Source organism: Amborella trichopoda, chromosome 5 (genome assembly GCF_054954075.1).
Source record: "Amborella trichopoda isolate Santa Cruz 75 chromosome 5, AtrichopodaSantaCruz75HAP2 v2.0, whole genome shotgun sequence".
Classification (NCBI taxonomy): Eukaryota; Viridiplantae; Streptophyta; class Magnoliopsida; order Amborellales; family Amborellaceae; genus Amborella; species Amborella trichopoda.
The window spans coordinates 10189720-10210419 of NC_142340.1; the positions used below are offsets into that span (position 1 = coordinate 10189720).

General features: G+C 38.0%; 1 protein-coding gene across 11 annotated transcripts; it reads right to left on the bottom strand.

The window, feature by feature from the left end:
• Nucleotides 1-883: 883 nt before the first annotated feature.
• LOC105421372 (histone-lysine N-methyltransferase) lies at nucleotides 884-20700 on the bottom strand. 11 transcript variants are annotated; one of them, XM_011628557.3, is made up of 7 exons: nucleotides 20385-20700; nucleotides 19974-20035; nucleotides 19757-19840; nucleotides 17429-17483; nucleotides 10567-10699; nucleotides 6116-6166; nucleotides 884-1399 (listed from the first exon to the last, which is right to left on the bottom strand). In XM_011628557.3, exons 1-7 carry the CDS (start codon nucleotides 20494-20496, stop codon nucleotides 1297-1299), a joined length of 600 nt encoding a protein of 199 aa, XP_011626859.1. In that variant the 5' UTR covers nucleotides 20497-20700; the 3' UTR covers nucleotides 884-1296. The 11 variants fall into 11 exon arrangements, with proteins under 11 accessions (XP_011626859.1, XP_088723546.1, XP_088723549.1 ...); XM_088867420.1 differs by having other exon boundaries at nucleotides 19939-20035; nucleotides 20385-20643; XM_088867423.1 differs by lacking the exon at nucleotides 17429-17483 and having other exon boundaries at nucleotides 20385-20691.

Sequence of the window (20700 nt, forward strand, 5' to 3'; positions counted from 1 at the left end):
ATTTCGATGATATGCTGTTAGCTAATAAAAACTTTTCCAGTTTGTGTGCGCCTATTTGTTCACTCTCATGGTAAATTTAGAATTTTTTACATTTTTTTTTTTTCATACAAATACCTTTATAAATTTAAAAAAAAATATATTTTTATATATAATTTTTAAGTTTCATTTCTCCGTATAGCCAAAACTTCAAAACTTATCTCAAGGCAGATTCTATCAATTATATCAACCAACTTTACTCATTTACACCCATTTATTTTAGCTCAAATAAATTTTAAAAAATATTTGTTGCTAACCCCCGCCCTCTCCCGGTGAATCTCCAAAACTGCTCCCTCTTTGTATTTCCCCAAAACTCTCTCTCTCTCTCTCTCCCCGTTCTTACCTAAATCCCTCTCTCTTGATTGTGTGAGAGATTTTTTTTTAAAATTTGTTTAGGCTAAAAAAATAAAGTTGATCCAAAGGCTAGGGGCTATAATTGATAGAAAGTCTATGTGGCAAAATAAGTATTAAAACTTTTTTTTGTTGACTAGGTTTTGAAACCTTGGGTCGCTACGAAAAAATGAAACCTAAAATCCGCAGATATTTTCCCAATCTAAAATTGCAGCAACAATAACTTGCTTGAAAAATTCAAGAAATTGTACATTTGTAATTTAAATTGCTTCCAAAATTCAACCATTAAAAAAAAGAACTTCAACTTGAATTTGATTTAGGAGGGATTTTAAAACAGCAGAAATACTCTTTTCAAAGAATACAAGAATGAATTATAGTTAAAAGTCATTTTTAAATATAAATGAGTCTATACATCCATTTGATCCGAAATTTGGGAGGTAAATACAACTCCACCAGTCCACCTTGGGCACCCAAAAAAAAAGAGTAAAAAAGCATATTTCTTGCAACTTAAACATGACAAAAATCGCCCTTGTAACGTCCTGGTGCAGTTGTAACAAATGATACATACCTAAAACCTCTTATAATAAGATTCAAAACCCTAAACACACCTTCCCTCACCTAAGAGTGAAGAAACAAAGAACACAGAACAAAGATTACATGAACGGAAAAACTAACAATACTTCTGCATTTTTTACATTTCAAGAATGCCAAAAAATCAAATCAGAAAAACTTAGTGAAAGGAGAGACTAAAAAATACTTCCACCATCTTCACACTTCAAGAATCCCAGAACACAAATCCTGCACTGCCCACGAAAAGGATTGAAATGAACAATTCTGAAGTGCCAAAATTGCTTCCATGTGTTTAAAAAACATTTTGTGTTGTATCATAGTCCGCACACTCATCTTCTTTTAGTAGGTCCTCTTGTAGGAGTACATGGCAGCACGGAGCTTCTTTACTTCTTCTAAAGATTCTTCAAGCAGGCGGTCGACGTAAAAGCAGATTCCTGCACTACTGCATTCCCAAACATAGAATCATTCTCATGCACAAAAATGCGTGTGTTGGGGGGTTCGGGGGGGCAGAGAGAGAGAGAGAGAGAGAGAGAGAGGGAGGCCGCATGAATCTCATCCGATGCATAAATTATCTCATGATATGCAGAAATTAATGACTTCATACAGAGCCATGAAACTTAGCCGACCCCAAATTATGGGGATAAGGCTTGGTTGCTGATGATGATGATACTGAGCCGTGCACTTGAAAGAGTGGAATGGCGAATTGCATTCGTGTAGCCGACCCCAAATAGTTGGGATAAAGCTTGGATGGTGATGGTGATGATGATGATGTAGAGCCATGTACCACATTCCAATCTCTAGCACAACCTCTACTTGGTCTAAAAATTCTGCTGGTAGTCGTTAAATGTTGAGAATTGATAGGTTCTAGCTTCAACCTATGCTATGCCCAAGAAAGCCTCAGATCATGTGCCTAATCTAGTTGGCCCTAAGGGACCTCAGCATGGCCACCGCTTATTTCATTTTGAATTAGCTTGGATGGAGGACAAAGCAGTGATGGAGATGGTTATACAGGTGTGGGAAAATACTGCGGTGCATGGGTGGCAAGGCTTTATTTTTCCAAAAAAGCTACATATAGTTTAGGCTAACTTGAGAGATTGGAGTAAACAAACCTACGGGAGCAGTCCTCAGAAGGTGACTAATGTTTCGAAACAGACAGAAGAGTTGGACAAGAGAGAGCAGGTACAGCAAGGTCACACTTTGAAAAGAAATCTAGGTAGAGGACATTTCTTAGAGCAGAGATCATTGATCTGCGTAGAAAGGAAGAAATTTTATGGTTTCAAAGATCCAGATCAAAATGGATTAAGGCAATTGAAACACTTAAGAGTTCATGCCATCATGAATTCATACATGCTATCACGAATTCGAGGGGACGATCGAACTATATTCAAGGCATGAAAATTCATGGAGTTAGAGGGTGATTTGAGAAAACACTTACAAAGTAAAAGAGACTGCTGACCTCAAAGTGATAGAATTCCCTTCATGAGACAATCAAAGGACAGAGATATCACAATTAAGAAACCGTTCTCTTTAGTGGAAAGTAAAGAAGCAGTTTTTTGTTTGCCTAGATAAGGCTCCCAGCCCACATAGGTACCCTTGGCCTTCTTTAAAACTATTGGGAAATTTTTAAAAATGACCTATTATACTTTCAACAAAGCCATCACTTCTACGTTTACCTCTTTAATTCCTAAAAAGTTATGCCATTGAGTCGATTCAAGATATAAGGATTATTAGTCTATTAACATCATCATCCAAGCCTTATCCTAGTAGACCCCAAATAATTGCGATAAGATAATGATGATCCAAGCCTTATCCTTATTGTTTGGGGTCGACTCATTAGTCTGCTAACAAACTGAAAAAATTATTGCTGAAAGTGCTGGCTAATAGGCTAAGATCTATTTTGCATCACACCATCTCCGGACCTCAATCTGCTTTCATAAAGGATTGCCAAACCATAGATAGTGCCCCACTAGCACAAGAATGCATCCAATCTGGACAACTCCAAAAGAACCTGGGTATTGTTTGTTTTTGGTAGATATTGAGAAAGTTTATGATAGGGTGGGTTGGGAATATTTACTGAATACCAAAGGATTGGCGCTAAGAGATAGAGAAAGTGGATCTATGGTTGTCTCTCTTTTGCTCATTTTTCAATCTTGATTAATGGATTTGGGCTACTTTACTACCAATAGATCAACATGGTGATCCACTTTCCCCTTTTCTTTTGACGATAGTAGTCGATTCCTTTTTTGTTTTTGAAAGACACGATAGATAGTAGTTGAATTGTTCAGCTTGATGTTGAATTCAGTCAGAGAGAAACCTTTTGAATCGGTTTCAGTGGCTGAATCTGGCCCTATCATGTCTCATCTCAATATGCAAAGATGACATGCTCATCTTTTGTGATGCATCTCATCTACAGATTACAAACCTTCAGATGATATTAGGATATTATGAAGTAGTCTCGAGGCTAAAGATTCCAAAATGAAGATATGTTTTTTTTTTCCTGGGTGGATGGGTTGTAGGGTGGAGTCTCTTCCATTGAAACACTTTTTCGGAGGGCCCACTTATCTCGTTCTCGATAGGAGCCTGTTATTGAAAGATTTCAAACTAAACTTCATGCTTGGTAGGCTGGATCCCAGTCTCTTGGGGAAGGTTTAACTGATGAGTGTGACCCTTTCAAATTTACCAATTGGTTACCTTCTTTCCAGCACTAAATGGGATCACTAAAAGGTTGAAACCAATGATTAAAAATTTCTTTTAGGAAGGTGCTGATGGCAGCAAAAGATATCACTTGATGAGTTGTAAGCCAGTGGCCTAGGCGTACGAAAGCTCAAACAATCAATGAAGCCCTCCTCCCTGAATGGTGGTGGAGATTAGGCACAAGTCGGCGATTTCTTTGGAAGAAAGCTCTAAAAACAAAATATCAGTGCGAAAAGGACAGGATTCTTGTTAGAAGCCTCAACTGAAGATCTTCCTTCTCATTTTCCTCGATTTGGAAAGGAATTCATTTTTGTGAATCTGTCTGTTCAATATAGTTGGCTGGCTGTAGGTGATGGTGCTAAAACCTTCTTTTGATCTCAAATATGGATTGGGAACACACCGCTACTGATTCAATTCCCATAGATATTTAAGGTAGCTTAAAAGCCTCATGTAATGGTCACATAGGTGGTTGCCGATTATAGTAGAAATACGTATTGGGATGTGAGGCTAAAATATGGAAGGCTGAATGAAATGGCTAATCAATATTCCTTACTTCAGTCAGTACTTTAGCAATTCATTACTCCCCAAGTAAAGAAGATAGCCTGATTTGGAAGCTAAGCTCTAATGGTGTTTTCTCAGTTAAGTCTTGGTCTCAAAAAAATTTTCAGTCAAGATCTATGTTGTCTATGTCAGGTGCTTATAAAGCTTCGTCCTTGCCGCTTCCACACGGAACTCAAGCTTTTATTCGGATTGAGATTTGTAATAGAATTTTGTCAAGTGGGCAGCTAAGGAGAAGAGGGTTACCCATCATAATTATTTGCCTGATGTGGCCAGTCAAATGAGGAAACTAACAGCCACCTTTTTCTGCATTTTCCCATTCATCCCAAAACTTGAAGCCGAATTCCAAGTTCATTCAAATTATGCCTGGTCCTTCCACAGTTAATCACCCATTTTGTCTATAGTGCAGCCATGTCCCATTATCTAAAATTGGTGAGCAACTCGGGCGAAAATCAGTGGCAGCAATTATGTGGCATGTTTGGAAGGAGAGAAAACTAAGATCGATGGCATGGCCAATGACTACCAGTAGGAGTTGGTGCAGCTGAAGATTAGTGCCTCAATTGCTGAATGTGTGAGAAAGACTTCTTTGGACTGTCAATAGCAGATATTACATAAAACATGCTCCAAGTATAAAGAACGATATAAAAAAAGAATCTGAGATCCAGTGTATGGTTGCCCCCACCAAGAAGTTAGGTTAACTGAATATTAATGTAGCTCTCGATGTGATCCCAGCCAAGCTGGTTGCTGAGGAACTGTGTGAGATGAAAATGGCCCTACTATCCTCAAATATGTTGGTCCTTGTGGTCAATTGTTCTGCTAATTCAACAGAATTGAAAGCCTTGTTGTAGGTATCAATTGTCTAAAGTTATAATAGAGGGTGATTCTTCTATAGTTATCAATTGGTGCAAAGGCACTATCTGGGCTCCTTAGCCTATTGCTTCAAAGGTAGATGAAATTCAGCATGCACCTTGCTACAAAGAGGTAGCCTTTCAGCATGTCAATTGACAGAAACTCTCAAATAGATGAGCTGGCTAAAGGGATGCAGATCTAGATTTCCTCTCTATTTATTTTTTGAGTGTATAGATGTCCCAGGATATGTTGTACACCAAGCTCGCTGTACATCAGTTTTGATACATTTAATGAAATTCAATTCACATTAGAGACACACACACACGCACAGAAAGAGAGAGAGAGAGAGAGAGAGAGAGAGAGAGAGAGAGAGAGAGAGAGAGAGAGGTAATAAAAAACATGAATACAAACTTGTACACTCCATACACATTAGAGAGTGAAAGGAAGGGCGGGAGGGGATACAGGGTGCTCACATCAAGGTTTAAAAACTATTTGTAACAGAAACATCGATGGTCCATTTCTGTTGGACTGTATTGGCTTTATAAAGGGAAAATGGTTTTACCCAAGAAAAAGGGAAAGCATGTGAAAGATGGGGAAAAAAAAGGGAAACAGTGGAAAAAAGTTGAGAATGGATAATGCAACGGTCAAATCTAGTAAAAATATGTTATTCTAGTTTTCCTGAAAGGGGATGTTATAATGGAAATAATGGATGTTTTCCATTATTTTGAAAATAATATTCATCTCTTACTTTTTCAAAATAATTTTATTGAAATAGATTGGAACCTATTATAAAGGCTGTTAGGCCATTATAAATGGCTGTTATAAAAGAAACAACAGTCATTATTAATTGGATGATCATTTTCCAAAATCCCACATTTTTCCTTTAGATAACATCATGGGTAGGTGATTTCCTGTATATCGGCCGTTCTAACCATCTTGGCGGCCATTTTTTAAAACTTGACTCACATACATGTGAGTATGTGTACGTCATATTTGCAGTTAGCTACGAATCAATGTGTATTAACATATGTGAGAGAGAGAGAGAGAGAGAGAGAACCTTAATGGCCCTAAGGGAAGCCATATGATATCCCAGTGGAAAGTTGGCAGCCTGCAGGAGAAAGGAAATAATATTGGAGAAAGATTAAATGCCAGTCCTGGAGAGGATATCTAGGAGCATGATTAGCAACATCAAAGCAGATAATTATAACAGGCCATAGTATTAGAGCGCCACCTTCTATTTTGCAAGAACTAATCTTTATTTGCAGGTACAAATATTTGGGGCTGATCTCACAAATCTTCTTCCATTTTATAAATAATTTGATAAAAAAATCTCAATCAAATGAATGGCTTTCATTGCTCTCTCTTCTATATTCTCTTTTCAATTCATAAGACGAGTGATAATTACATTAGAAAAGAGTTACCATGAGTAGTACAACACTCCACAAAAACCTTTCACCAAGATACAAACAACATAGCACAGGGTATTGTCTTTTGCTTTCTGATCTGTAAGTACGGACCTTTCATAAGGAAGCTACAAGAATGCATACCTGATCCATTAAAAGATCATGGATTACCAAGATTCGGAAAACAATTCAAGGAAATGAGAAGGTAGTTAAGAAGGAAGTTCAGTAGTAAGTATTTGTTCAGCAAACTCGGGAAACTAATTGCTTTAACAGTCATAAAGAGAGCGGTGAGTCAAGACTAAGAAAATAATTCAGGCATTGAGGAAAGCATAAGCTATCTGAGAAGGAAGTGGAGCAGTAATAATTGATTAGGAAAGCTAATTGAAGATATGCTTATGCTATTTGCTGCATATGGGAGGCTGATCAGGCTACTCAACTTTTCAGTAATCCACCCAATACTGTGGGTGGCCAAATCAAGTGTACACATACAAGGTCACCACCACTGTTTTTTCGTGGGCTTAATAAAAAATTCAGTGGATAACTAAAAAATTGAGTGGGCAACCAGGCCCCCTAAATTAGTTATAAAACAGGAAAAAAGATTCTACAAGGCAACAGGCTTATAGGTATGATTAAAATACATAAGTATAGGCAGTTGTTTGGGCCGATTCTGCACATCTTTGATTCGAAAACTAAAAAATCTCATAAAAGAAAAAAAAAAAAAGGACAAAGAAACAATTGATTTTGAGTTCTGTGATGTCAGACAAAATTAACCATTGTGATCCCAGGAGCTTGCTTAAGGGGGACCACTTCAGCCCACTTGGAGAAATAATCTATTGCGACTAGAAGAAAGACATAACCCATTATTGAAGGAGGATCAATAGGACCTACAATGTCCATACCCCATTGTGAGAAGGGCCATGATGCCACTATAGGGTGCAAGGACTCTGGAGGCTGATGAACAAGGTTGGAGTGTATTTGGCACTTCTTGGCATAATTCAAGGAATCAACAATCATCGAACGCCAATAGTGCCCCAATCTGCATATCCGTTCAAAGAGTTTAGGGCCAGACTGATGTAACCCGAAGCTGCCTGACTGTATCTCTTGCAACACCTTATTTGCCTCTTGCACATCCACACATCTAAGAAGAATATCGTCAAAAGACTGTCTGAAGAGAGTATCTCCCTCAAGGAGGGTATACTTGGTAGACATTCGACGCACATTGTTGCCCTCGGCACGATCTTCAGGGAGTCTACCATGTTTTATAAAATTAGTGATGGGCTCTCTCCAATCTTCTACCTGCTCAATTTTCGCGCATATTGGGTTGAAGAACTCCGGTTCCTGGTTTTGAACTTTAGCTCCTTGATTCCGTGCCATTTCGTGTTCGGTCTTGATAACTTCTTTGGCTGATAGAAGTGCTCTAATGGATAAGGCAGGCACTCGAGGAAGAGATTTATCTCATCATCCACGTCTACCTCGGTTCTCAATTCAATGTGTCTCCATTCTGTCACCCAAACAGGCGTGGGCCCCGGTGAGGACAATTGAATTGTAGCTCTGAGTTTAGCAAGCACATCAGCCTAGAAGTTTAGTTTCCTGGAGATGTGATTTAGAGAAACATCCTAAAGCTGAGTCGCAAATGACATTGCAGTACCGTGATAAGGCTTGAGAGTGTCTTTTCTCACGTCATAAATCCCCTTAAGCTGTCGCATGACCAACTTAGAGTCACCATAGATTTTGAGCTGCTCCAAGTCTAAGTCAAAGGCTATCTCCAACCCAATTATAAGAGCTGGATATTCTGCCTCGTTATGGGAACGGGCTTTGGTGAGAGTGAAAGAAAGAGGCAGCAATCCTCCTTTCGGAGTCATAAATACCACTCCGGCACCTCGTCGTTCAGATTGGAAGGCTCCATCGAAGTACATCTCCCATGCATGAGCAAGTTTCGCACTAAATACTTCTTCATCAAGAAGGTCACTTGATAAAGGAGATTCCGTTGGTACGGGGTGTGCTGCGAGAAAATCAGCCAAAACTTGGCCCTTGATGGCCTTTTATGCGACATATGTGATGTCAAATTCCATCGGCAATTACGCCCACTTAGCAAGACGTCTTGATAGGCATGGGCGTGTCATGAGAAACTATACAAGATCTGCCTTTGATATAAGTTGTACTTCATGACTAAGCAAGTGGTGGCGGGGCTTTTGTATTGCGAAGATTAGGGCCAAGCACATCTTCTCTATAAGGGGATAAATCTTCTCGGCGCCTTGCATCCTGCGACCGAGATAGTACAGTGCAGTTTCTTTCCCTTCATCATTGTTCTTCGCCAACAATGCCCCAAGTGACTCGTCTAGAGCGGTCATGTACAAGAGAGGTCTTCCCAATATCTGTATAGACAGCACTGGAGAGTTGACCAAATTATGCTTGATGTCATCAAGGGCTGCCTGACATGCTTCATCCCAGATGAATGGGGTATCTTTTTTTAATAGGTGCATAAAGGGTCTACCGTGACTTGAGAGGTTTGAGATGAACCTACAGATGTACGCCAGCTGCCCTTGAAGAGAGCGCAGCTCTCGCAGTATAGTTGGTGACGACATTTCTTGAATTGCCTTGATCTTGACTGGCTCAACTTCCAGCTCTCGGTGTCTAACAATGAACCCCAAGATCTTTCTTGAACGCACGCTAAAAGCGCATTTCAGCGGGTTCCTTTTATGCTGATGAAGGCGTAACCACTTGAACACCTTTTCAAGGTCTCTCATATGAGCGTCATTCTCTTCGGATTTTACCACTAAGTCCTTTACATAACATTCGACCTCCTTTTGCATCACATCCTTGAAGATGGTTGTCATCGCTCTCTGATATGTGGTACTAGCATTCTTCAATCCAAAATGAATCTCTAGATCTATCACCCACCAAATGGACGTCCTGCACTCACTCAAAATGGCGGGATTCATTTTTCCTTCATACTTTTGCTTGAGTTAAATTCTTTAAATTTTTTTTTTGATTACCTAGATGAACTCTACATGCATGCAAAATTTTGGGTCTAGCCTGCCTTTCAAAGTGGCTTAAACTACAGGATAAGCTCATTTGCTTCTATGATCTTTCTCCTATAAAATATATTTAATATATAAAACACGTTGAATTCTAGGAAGTGAGATCGTTGTGCCCCTTTCTAGTTTGTTTGCGCTTCAAATAAAGGTTTATGTGGGACTCAGAGGGAGATTTGGATAATCTTAAAATAATGAGCAGGAAAGAAGTTGTATGGTACATAAAGATGTACAAGCTGATGACTGGTTGAACACGCACTAAATGATAGAGACAATCATTAATTTCTTTTTTTTTAAGAATGTCATTAATGTGCATCACTTTTCATGGTATAGAAAGACTCATGGGTATAAAAGCCTGCTATATCAATATCCCTTCAATTATATACAGAGGAACACTTACAAAACTAAGTCACTACTACTATATAAAGAGTCGACTGGGTTTTACGAAAGTGAAAACATTCCATACCTAGTATGTGTAAGGAATAGGGAAACCCCAAGGACAGTGGGTTATGAGGCTGTTATAGCCTCCCAGTTTCCCTGGTGTGAACAGTTGCTCCACTACAGTGCCCATGAAGGCATGGACCATGTATTGGGCACGAATAACAAAAAACCTAGTCATATGTATCAGCCCGCTTTAGGAATTGCCAAAATAAGTTAAGATATGGAGAGAGAGAGAGAGAGAGAGAGAGAGAGAGAGAGAGAGAGGGATAGAGATATTCCGCATTACATCAAATATAAGTTAGTATTTTGATAGAGGGGGCAGGAACAAATTTGAAAGGACTCGTGAACAACTTTATCTCATTTTTTTGTGAATTATTTTTCATCTATATCATCCGTACATCTTTGAATTTACTGAGTAAAACTAAAGCAGTCAATAGAGGGTAGAACCATCGTCGATGTTACCCTCTACAATGACATAATCATATGCATTTTGAGAGGAAACCCAAGTAAATGGGGGATCAGTGGCACAAGCTAAACCTAGCTTCAAGGTCCACAATTGCTCTCAAACTATGCAGAATAAATATGTACCAACAATGGTAAAGCAACTAGAGATGAGAAAATATAAGTACCTTAGCATGTGATAAAACCAAAAGGTGGATATTCCAAGTCCAACTAAACATGGGTGCCAGATCCAATGCCGATGGGAATCTGACTTCAGCAGTCCCTTAACTGCCATCAAGCAAGCCACAACTGCCGACATATCTGTACCATACATTAATTGCTACAGTTATTCAAAGGAGCTTCAATACATAACCATACAAATCCACAGAAGAATAAAGTTGACAACATGCATCAAATCCTTCTCATGAAGCCCATGCATTCTATCACAAATTTTGAGCAAATAATTATTTTTGCTTTCAAGAGTTCTATCAGAAAATTATGTTGAAAGTGTCTTTCAAATGCTTCAAGAAAATCATATGTATATGAAAGAATTCCCTCTCAAGAAAGAGAATCTGCTAATTCAGATCAGTCTTCCTTCCGCCAAATCTAAACATAAATAAAACATAGGTATTTTTGCAAAAAGACAGCAGAAATATTTAGTGCAAACAAATATTTTTGCATCCGAGAGTTCTAATACAAATGTATATGGAAAGAATCTTTCACATGCTTCAAGAAAGTCACATGTATAAAGAAGGATTTCCTCCAAGAAAGGAAACCTATTAAGCAGATCAGTTTTCCTTCTCCCTCCTAAACTAAAAGATAAATCAAAAATAAATCTTTTTAAAAATGCTTCTCAACATAAAATCCATGGGGCCATGTTACAAACCATCGATGTTACAATGTATGGAATTTTACTTTTAGCCTAGAACAGCCAATTATGTCTGCATGCTAATGCCTTGAATATAAAATGGAAAATCGTCCTAAAAGCAGTAAGATACAGATGAAAATGCAGCATTCAGCATTGCGTTGCACAAATATGACGAATTTTACAAAAGTAAACATTTGACGACAACACAAAGAAATCACATTTTCACAAAAGAAGCATTTACACTTCGATAGAATCATAGACTTGCAAACCCCAATGACAAACAGACTGGCAAACTTCAAAATATCTGAAACATGTTGATTACTGATTCAAACCATGTATTAATTAGCATTGGTGCTATGGAGGGAGACGATTATATAGCTCATATTGGAAACCCTACTTCCTCAGTTATGCATATTACGTACATTATTATGGTGAGCAAACTACAAGAACAATAATTATCCATTTGAAATGTCTCAAGACAAAACAAGAAACTCAAGGACAGAAAGATAGAATCACGGAAAGAATTCTCTGGCATTGATCATCAAAAGAATAATTATGCTCTTTCCAATTAAAAAAATTGTGTTTTTTTTTCAGAAAATATTATAGAATGGCTCATTAAAATATGCGGTAGAAAAATGAGGGGCTACATTAAGTTCCAAAAAATGATGCGGAAAGAAAAAGAGTGTGAAACTTTATCAAGAAGGGAAGAAGAGAAGGAGAGGAGGAAGAGTGGCAGGGAAGACCAGGTGGTTGGGTTCTTCTACTCAATTGATGTGGAGACCCATATTCATTGACATATATAAGTGTTAGGGTCAAGAGCAATCGACCCTTATACCGTTAAGTACATGAGAAATTATAATGAGGGACATTACATAGATATTAGGTATCAGAATACTGAATATTACATTCAAGGACAATGCATAACAATGCTAATAGCCCGTTGCAAGCTGTGCCATGGTTCAAACCATGCATAGCTCAGCTTTAAAAAACCAATGTCGATTCCATGTGAGTGTCCACAACTTGATTTTCAGTGCCAATGAACTTTGCCACAGTTTCTTGATCTTCAATCTTTTCTCTTGTGAATTGTGAATCTATTTCGATATCTTCCATAATAGACTAGAGAGAAATATTGAGTAGCTCTAAGAGAAATGTTCTGGCCGAAGGAAGTCAGCAGATGCCGAATCCAAGATACTTCAGCAGTAACCGCTACATAAATCAGTACTCTGCTTCTGTGTTCAATCTATCCATCATTTGTTGCTTTATACTACTCCATGAAACCAGATTCTGTCCCCAAAGGATGCAATAGCCAGTTATGAAGCAACGAAATTCTGGATCTCCAGCCCAAATCACCAGTAGAATAGGCAGCAATACTGAGAAGATCTGAAGAAATATCTCCTCGAGTATATAAGAGGCTGCCACCAATTGGTGGAGTGGCCATGGCAGGTGTGCAATCTTTCATGCCACTGCAAGAAAGTCTAAAGCATACTCATGCAGGTAGAGAATGACTCTATTAGCAGTTTTGTCTACTTCAATACTAAGAAAATACTTTAGGGAACCCAAGTTTTTCATTTAAAATTTGGCATTCATGAGATTCTCAATAGTTTGAATATGGTCACATGAATTTCTTGGGATAACGATATCATCAACATAAAGTATAAAGATCGTAATTCCATGTCAGTCAGTACAGGTAAAAAATGAGTAATCCACCTGATTGTGCCGATAACCATGTGAGCTTATAACCTTGCAGAAACTCTCAAACCATGCTCGAGATGCTTGCTTGAGTCTATAGATTGCCTAATGAGTTGGCATTCTTTGAGTTTTGGGGCACCTATGCTGTATCCAAGCGTTTGTTCCATACAGACTTCTTCCTTCATATCACCATGAAGAAAGACATTTATAAAGCTGCCGAAGGTCCCAACCACAAGTGAGGGTTAAGGAGAAACCAATTGGAGTGGTGCCAATTCTGACAACAGGCCTAAATGTTTCATTATAATCCAAGCCTTCTTATTGAGTATATCCTTTTGCTACCAAGCAATCACTGAAGTGTTCCATACTTCCATGCTACTCTCACCCTTGTACTTAATTCTATAAACCCATTTACAGCCGACTACATTCTTATCCAATCTCCAACGTGTGGCATTTGTTTAGTGCCTTTACCTCTTCATTCATCAATGCAACCTATCGTAATTCATTTTTACAACTTTGACACTAGTAGGTTCTGCATATTTTTAAGAAGATCTAGTGCTGAACAGAAAATCCATCAGGTTGACACACTTTTTACTGGACGTCGCACATGTATGGCTCAGCAAAGAGGAACAAGTGCCGGAGTGGAAGGAGGCTAAGAGGGGTCAGGGTTTGGCATTGATTGCAGTTGAAAAAATGCTCTGGATGAAACCAACATCGGTATGTGAAGACAGGCTCAGCCCAATGATTGGATGCAGTGCTGCTATTATTAGTAGTGCCCATGTCATGGAAGGGCCGAGAGGAAGACAGATTGGCGCCAACATTAACATTCAGCTCATGATTCTCAGCATCATTAATCACACTATTATGGCCATTAGTATGGCAGTTAGTGTTATCCAGAGCGATACTAGGGGATGTGCAACTGGAGGAGGAGTTGCTACTGCCTGATTGTGCTTCAATAATTTAACCAAGGCTGCATAGCAATAATAATTGACTGCTGCAAAGAAGAATTTGCTTGCTGATTGGAATTTTCAGGAGCTTGATTACCAAGATTAAATGGCCCAATCCGTATAAAAAAATGGCTCTCATAAAAATAGAGATGTAGATACACCGATTTTTTGGTTTCAATTATCAATATCCCTTATAATTTCAGCATAGCCTACAAATCGGCATGGTTCAGCCATGGTACAAATTATTGCATAAGGTCTAGTCAACATAGATCTATCAATATTTTGCCGCAGGGGAGCTAGATCAATAGCATTTTCTTCCAAATGCTGATTCAAGCTATTCCCCAATCAAGTGATGGCACAAGATAAGTTGATTATGTGAAAAAAGATACATGTCATGGTGTTCAAGGTAAACTTTGTTCCAGGACCACCTGCACCATAGGAGGAACTTCATTGAAGCAGAGAAACCTAAGCACCCCTCCCCCCCTCGCCAAATTGCAGAGCCTACCAATAGCCTCGCCAAATTGCAGCACAATAAAAGATTATTTTTCATTCTCTTTGTTTTCGAAAATGTGCCCCTTCGAATTTTAATTAGTAAATTCAACCAAATGAGAATTTTAAATTCAGCTTTTCAATTTTTTGGTCCATATCTGTTATAATTACTTTTTCTTATGATGAAGTATATGCAGAATTTTGCTCTAAATAACAAATTTTAGAGACAGTTCCAGGTCATTTGCTTATACAATACTAAAGAGGGTATATTTTATTTTAGCAAAGACCACGCTCTAAACTAGGCAGTTCTGAAGTACAAATGACAGGTTCATGGAGGCAAGACCCTGTTTCTGCCCTTTCCCGATATTGCGACGTAAGCTGGATCATAGAAGGGTACTGTTTGACCAAAACTAGGAATAGTCAAGTCCTGTTCTGGTAAAATATTGGAGTATGTCAAAAACCACTAGTGAATGACAAGAAGCAGAACCAACCTCAACAACGAGTAAGAAACTGATAAGTGATAGCAAAAAAGATAAATAAACAAACCACCAATAATAAAAAATGATGAACAAATAGGATAGATGAGCCTTATGAGACAACATTTAGAAGGTTCAACACAGAAAATATCTTGGAGTTTATAAATACATAAACATGATACAAAGTAACATACCCTATCCAAATCTTAAAATCCAAGAAATGATGTCGAAGCTACTAGAACTCTTGCTTCAAGGAACAACTAAATTCCAAACAATTAAAAAGAAAAAGGCCCCACTACATTTGATCAATATAAGCTTTTCTTGTCAAACATATGATATGTCAGCAGAAAAAGCAAAAAGACAGAAAGATAGTGATTAAGACCCAAGGAAATCAGATATTTGTGATGATAATAAGCATCAATCGCTGCCAAAAAAAAAAGTGGGGGACAGGGGGTGGTTGGTGCATTTGCAGTTACTGAATGGGACATGAGAAGCAATAGAAAGGAAGCAAAAGCAATGAGTAGATGGATAATTTAGATCAGTAGGGATAATTTGTTAAAAGATATTGCAATAAAGCTGGGGCGGAAAAGACAAGATTTTTTTTTTTTGTGCTTGAAGAAAAGGTGTCTATACATTAAAGTATAGTTTATGTTTTATAAAAGGGTGGGTATTGCATCCACAGCATGTTGACGCTTAAAAGGTGCATGTGCACCTTTTAATGGTTCAGATTGAACCATGCTCATCCAAGGGCCAGTAATGAATCTAGTTTTTTATTTTTTATTTTTTATTTAAAAATGATATTAATCTGAAATATTGGTTTTAGCTTCATTTTTACAAATAAGATTGATTCAAATAATAAAAAATATTCTGAATTAAAAATATTGACCAAAATAAATTTAAGAACATTTTGGTTATTTCTTAGTTATTTAGTTATATACATAAAAATACATCTACACTCCAAACTTCAGATAAATATCTTCTTTAAATAAAAACAAAAGATCAAATATGAGACTAATTTTCGGCAATTGGATGTGGCTATATGAAATCCCAATCATTGGAAGGGTGTTTGTGCACCTCTCCACCCGTCCACATGATGTGGACAGGATACTTTCCCTTTACAAAAATCCACAAGGTCTGAAGTGCCGGTATCCCACATACTGGGTGCTCAGAAGCGGTGTTCAAAAAAATGTTATGCCCGGCACCTAGGCGCTAGAAGGACCTTAAGGCTCACACCCAGGCCTAGGTGGCCCTCCTTGGGCACCTGCATAGGTGGCCCAGGCAGGCGTTCAACGCCGAATTTGGGGCGGGCACTCTGAGGTGCTAGTATCTCACTACTGGGTGCTCAGAAGCAGTGTTCAAAAAAATGTTATGCCCGGCGCCTAGGCGCTAGAAGGTCCTTAGGGCTCACACCCAGGCTTGGGCGGCCCTCCCTGGGCACCTGCCTAGGTGGTCCAGGCAGGCGCCTAGCGCTTAGTCTTGGGCAGGCACCTAGGTACTAGGCCCATTTGTTTGTAATTAAAGTGGCCCCTAATTGCACTTTGGGTCATTTTGACCCACAAAATCTACAGAAATGAAGATTGGGACCATTCTAAACCCTCCAAAGTTAAAAAAAATAAAAATTAAAAATTCAAATTTAAGCCCCAAACTGACTGATTTTGATATTTCTGCAAATAGAAAGAATCTGAGGTTTGAGGAAGCATCCAAAAGCTTACCCTTCATTGTTTCAATTTCATTGGAATTAAGTACATTTTTTTATTCTTTTTCAATTCATTTTAATAAAATTCGACCCAAGACTAACTTTTTTCGATTCTTAAGGAAGCATACTTTCAAAACATTTTAATAGTAATTTCATGAATAATCACAATGCTATGAAACTAGAGAAACTAAAGAATTTAGGCATGAAAGTTACGCATAACCTTTATACGTCTAAAGGTAAGTTGCATGTCAAATAAAGCGAATGTCAAAAACTCAAAAGCTTGTGTGTGCACTTCTCATTTATATTTCATCTAGTCTAGTTGTGATCGTGATCGTGATCATGTGTCACTATGGAGTTTGCCATACTCAGTTCGGATTGGATAGGTGGAGGCTAATACACCATGGACTTGTTCATTGTTTTTAACTTTTTCACTAAATATCTACATATATGTGCTTTTGAGCAGCACCTATATACAATTTTTCACCTCGGCGCACTTGAGGTTCTAGGTGCTCACCTAGCACTTGGGCACCTGACCAACCGCCTAGGGGCCACCTAGCATTTTTTGGAACCTTGCTCAGAAGTGTACAAATGAAACAAGAACAAAAGCAAAGACCTATAATATCCCTTGAATTACAAAAAGATAAGAGAGGATAGTTTGCGGTCGAAAGATTTAGGGGAAGAAGAGTGTAGAAAATGGAGAGAAAAAAGAGAGGAGTCAAAAGTAAAGAAAGGAATAAGAGAAAAGACAAGTTCTCTAGCATCACTATGTTCTAAAGATCTCTGCCGAACATTGCCACATGAAAGTACACAAAACTACGTCCACCGTGTTTCTACATTATAGACTAATTAACTAAGACTCAAAAAGATCTTGGAACTACAGAAACATACCTGCCAGAATGATTATCCATGATCCAACCTCATCCATGAAATAAGCATGATACCGCTGCTCATCAGAACAATTAAGATTATTACCACACTTGCTCAAAAGATGTATGCACAATTTTCCATAATGGAATACACTGCACCAGCTAATGACTTCAGCCTGTGTGCAAAAACTAGCCAAGCTGACTCAGGAGTTGCACAAGTTCACTCAGCTTGGGAACATCATGGATCCCTAGCCAATATGCAGGACACGCCTGAGTCTTACCTTTTTCTGGCCCTCCTTGGTTAAACTTTTAAAGACTTGGCCAAACTGAACCTGGCTCAGGACTCAGGCAAATCCCAATACAAGTTTGAGTTTTTAAAAGCTGAGTTCAACTAATGTAAGCTTCAAGCTGATTCATGAACACTTCTCATAAAACACAACATCTTCATTGGTTCATTCAATTCAAAGAATAAACTGTTAGAGAAAAGTCCTAGAAGAAAGCATAAGCAACAAATGGCCAGTCATGTACGGAGCTGAACTTAAATCTAGAAAACAATTACACATGGATATTGATTCAAAACTCAAAGCCACTATATCACAACGGTATGATGAATTCCTATTGTATTCTATGCTGAATAACTTTTTCACCAAGACACAGATCACAACAAAATAAAACTGACCTTGAATACAACTCCAGATATCAAATCAACCAAACTATCAGCCACATCATTTTCCTTATATAAATGTTTCATTTGAAAAATAAAACCAGTAGGAACACATGATATTCAGAGTTGTCATGAGTACCTTATGCAAATCAGCAGGAACAACAGTCAACCTTTATATTCATCAGTTACAGATCAATACATGAACTTCATAACAAGTTGGACTATGGGAGGAAATAGGGGGCTAAAGAAAATTCTACTGCTGTGGAGCACAACCAAAGTTTAGGCCAAGAATTTCAACTAAATAACACTTCATGGGACAACATTGTTGCAGTCTAATACACATAGTACCATCGTGAACAGAAGGCCAATGTCAAAATGACATCTACTTACATTTAAGAAAATGAACCAAAAATGAGGATTCTAAAGGCTCAATACTTGCCATCTTAATATATGAGAGAACAAGCAACGCTTCATTTTTCTTTGGCTGGTAGGTTTTGCTCCAATAGTGGCCACAAGAAGTTTCAAAGACAGACCAGCAAGAACTTTTTCGATTGTGATTCACCAAGTGAACATTTTTCATAAAAAAATGTTAACGAATAAAAGTCCATTGCATTTGGCATTTGGTCCAAATGCATTCACCATATGCCCTAGAACCTAATCTTAGAAAATTTCTACAATCCATGCTTAACCAGTGGCTACAATTCTCTCCACTTTCTACAATCTCGTCAGAGCTTGATAAGGAATGAAAGTTTCATGGCTAACTCCATCGTCATCGATTATACATGAACTTAATGTACAACAGTTGTCATTCATCTAGATATTTCAGTAAATTAGACTGTAATAAATATAGAAATTTCCAAGTTACTAGTTAGAATATAATTCATACAGAGTGTGGCTCTTGAATTCAGGTACGAGTACACACTTCCCATGATGCACGGATACTTGTAAAAGCTTAATATACTTTTCTTATCATGTCAGCGCTGATACTGATACTTGATACTAAGAATGCAGGTAGATATAAATTATGTAACTTTAGAAAACACCACATGATTGTGACATAATATTATGCATTATGATGTGCTGTATAAGTGTATCAATGTGCAGGATGCATAGGCCAATCTAAAAAACAAAGAAAGAAAGTGTAGAATACATATATTTCTGTATTAAGATGTATTATATATCTAGCAATGTGGCAGACAGGCAGTTTCCTGGATTTTGAGAAATGCACAAAGCTCTAACCACACTCTCCATATCCACGTCCATAACTGCACGCAGGCATCTTATTGCATTTTAAAGAAGCCAGTGTAAGCGATTCACGCCTTGCTTTCCCTAAGAATAATATAATCACTCATGACCCACTAAAATCAAATTGACTATTTAGGGCTAGTTAATCAGCTAAAAAGGATAATGTCTGTAAAAGAAGAGAACAACTATTTCTCTAGAATCCTTACAAGAACTCTAAAATCGTAAGCAACAATGTCACCACTATCATCTTGTAGGAGATATGATCCAAAGATTGCAAGATAGAAATTCAATATAAGCGAGAACAAGCTCAAGAAGACTAAAGCATAATTTTCTTCAGTCAACTTTTATCTGTCAAAACTACCCAGATGAACAAGGACAGAGAAACATAGATTAAAAAACACAAGGAAATAATAAAAAATGCAACTAAATTATATTTCTTACCAGTTCCCATGGATACAAAGCTTGTTGAAAGAGAGAGAAGATGTAAAACATGGCGAACGAAAGCAGGAGAACTGCAAAAACACCCTTAAAACAAAAACCATTTATCAAGTAAGAAACCACCAATATCAATAATATCTTATCCTAAAAAGGTTTTCCCAATAAGTTAATTTCACCATAGTAACCTGTAAAAAAAACTCCAGGGTCATCATTTCATTACCCTCCATAGAGAGTTCTGTCGTTCATGTTTCTTCTCAAATGATCTGATAATCTCCTCTTGCTCTGTTATCAAACAAAACCCAAAACTAAATATTTCTGATAAACCAAGAAAAACTAGTAAACTACAAAATGGGTTTTATGGAGACACAAAGTGGGAACTCAACCAACCATGAAATGAGTCAGAAATTTTAATATTACAGAAGCTAGGTTTGGTTTGGACAATAAAGGAGGAATTGGTAAAAACTCAAAAAGAAAGAGGAAACACCAACATGTGTACATATGAAAGAACTATAAATCAATCAATAGGAAAGGCAATTATTCAGGACGGATACATATTAAAACCTATAAGCACATACTGAAATTGAGAATACCAGAGAGAGAGAGAGAGAGAGAGAGAGAGAGAGAGAAAGACCATGGGTCTCAATGGGGCGACAGTCGTCGTAGGTGGGGAGCGAGAATTGTTCGACATTTGAAGTTGAAGTGGAAGTGGAAGTAGAAAGCCACCTTCGCTTCACCATCTCCATTATTATCCCAACTCTCTGCGCGCGAAGAGTAAACCTACGGATGTCTAACAGATGAAAACTTTGGACTCGCAGAGCTTTATTTCCTCTTTCGTTCCTTTTAGAGAGAGAGTCGCGGAAATGCGCGTCTTTCGTTTCTTCTAGAGAGAGAGAGAGAGAGAGAGGGAGTCGTGGAAATGCTTGTTAGAGCAACGGTCAGCAATGCGT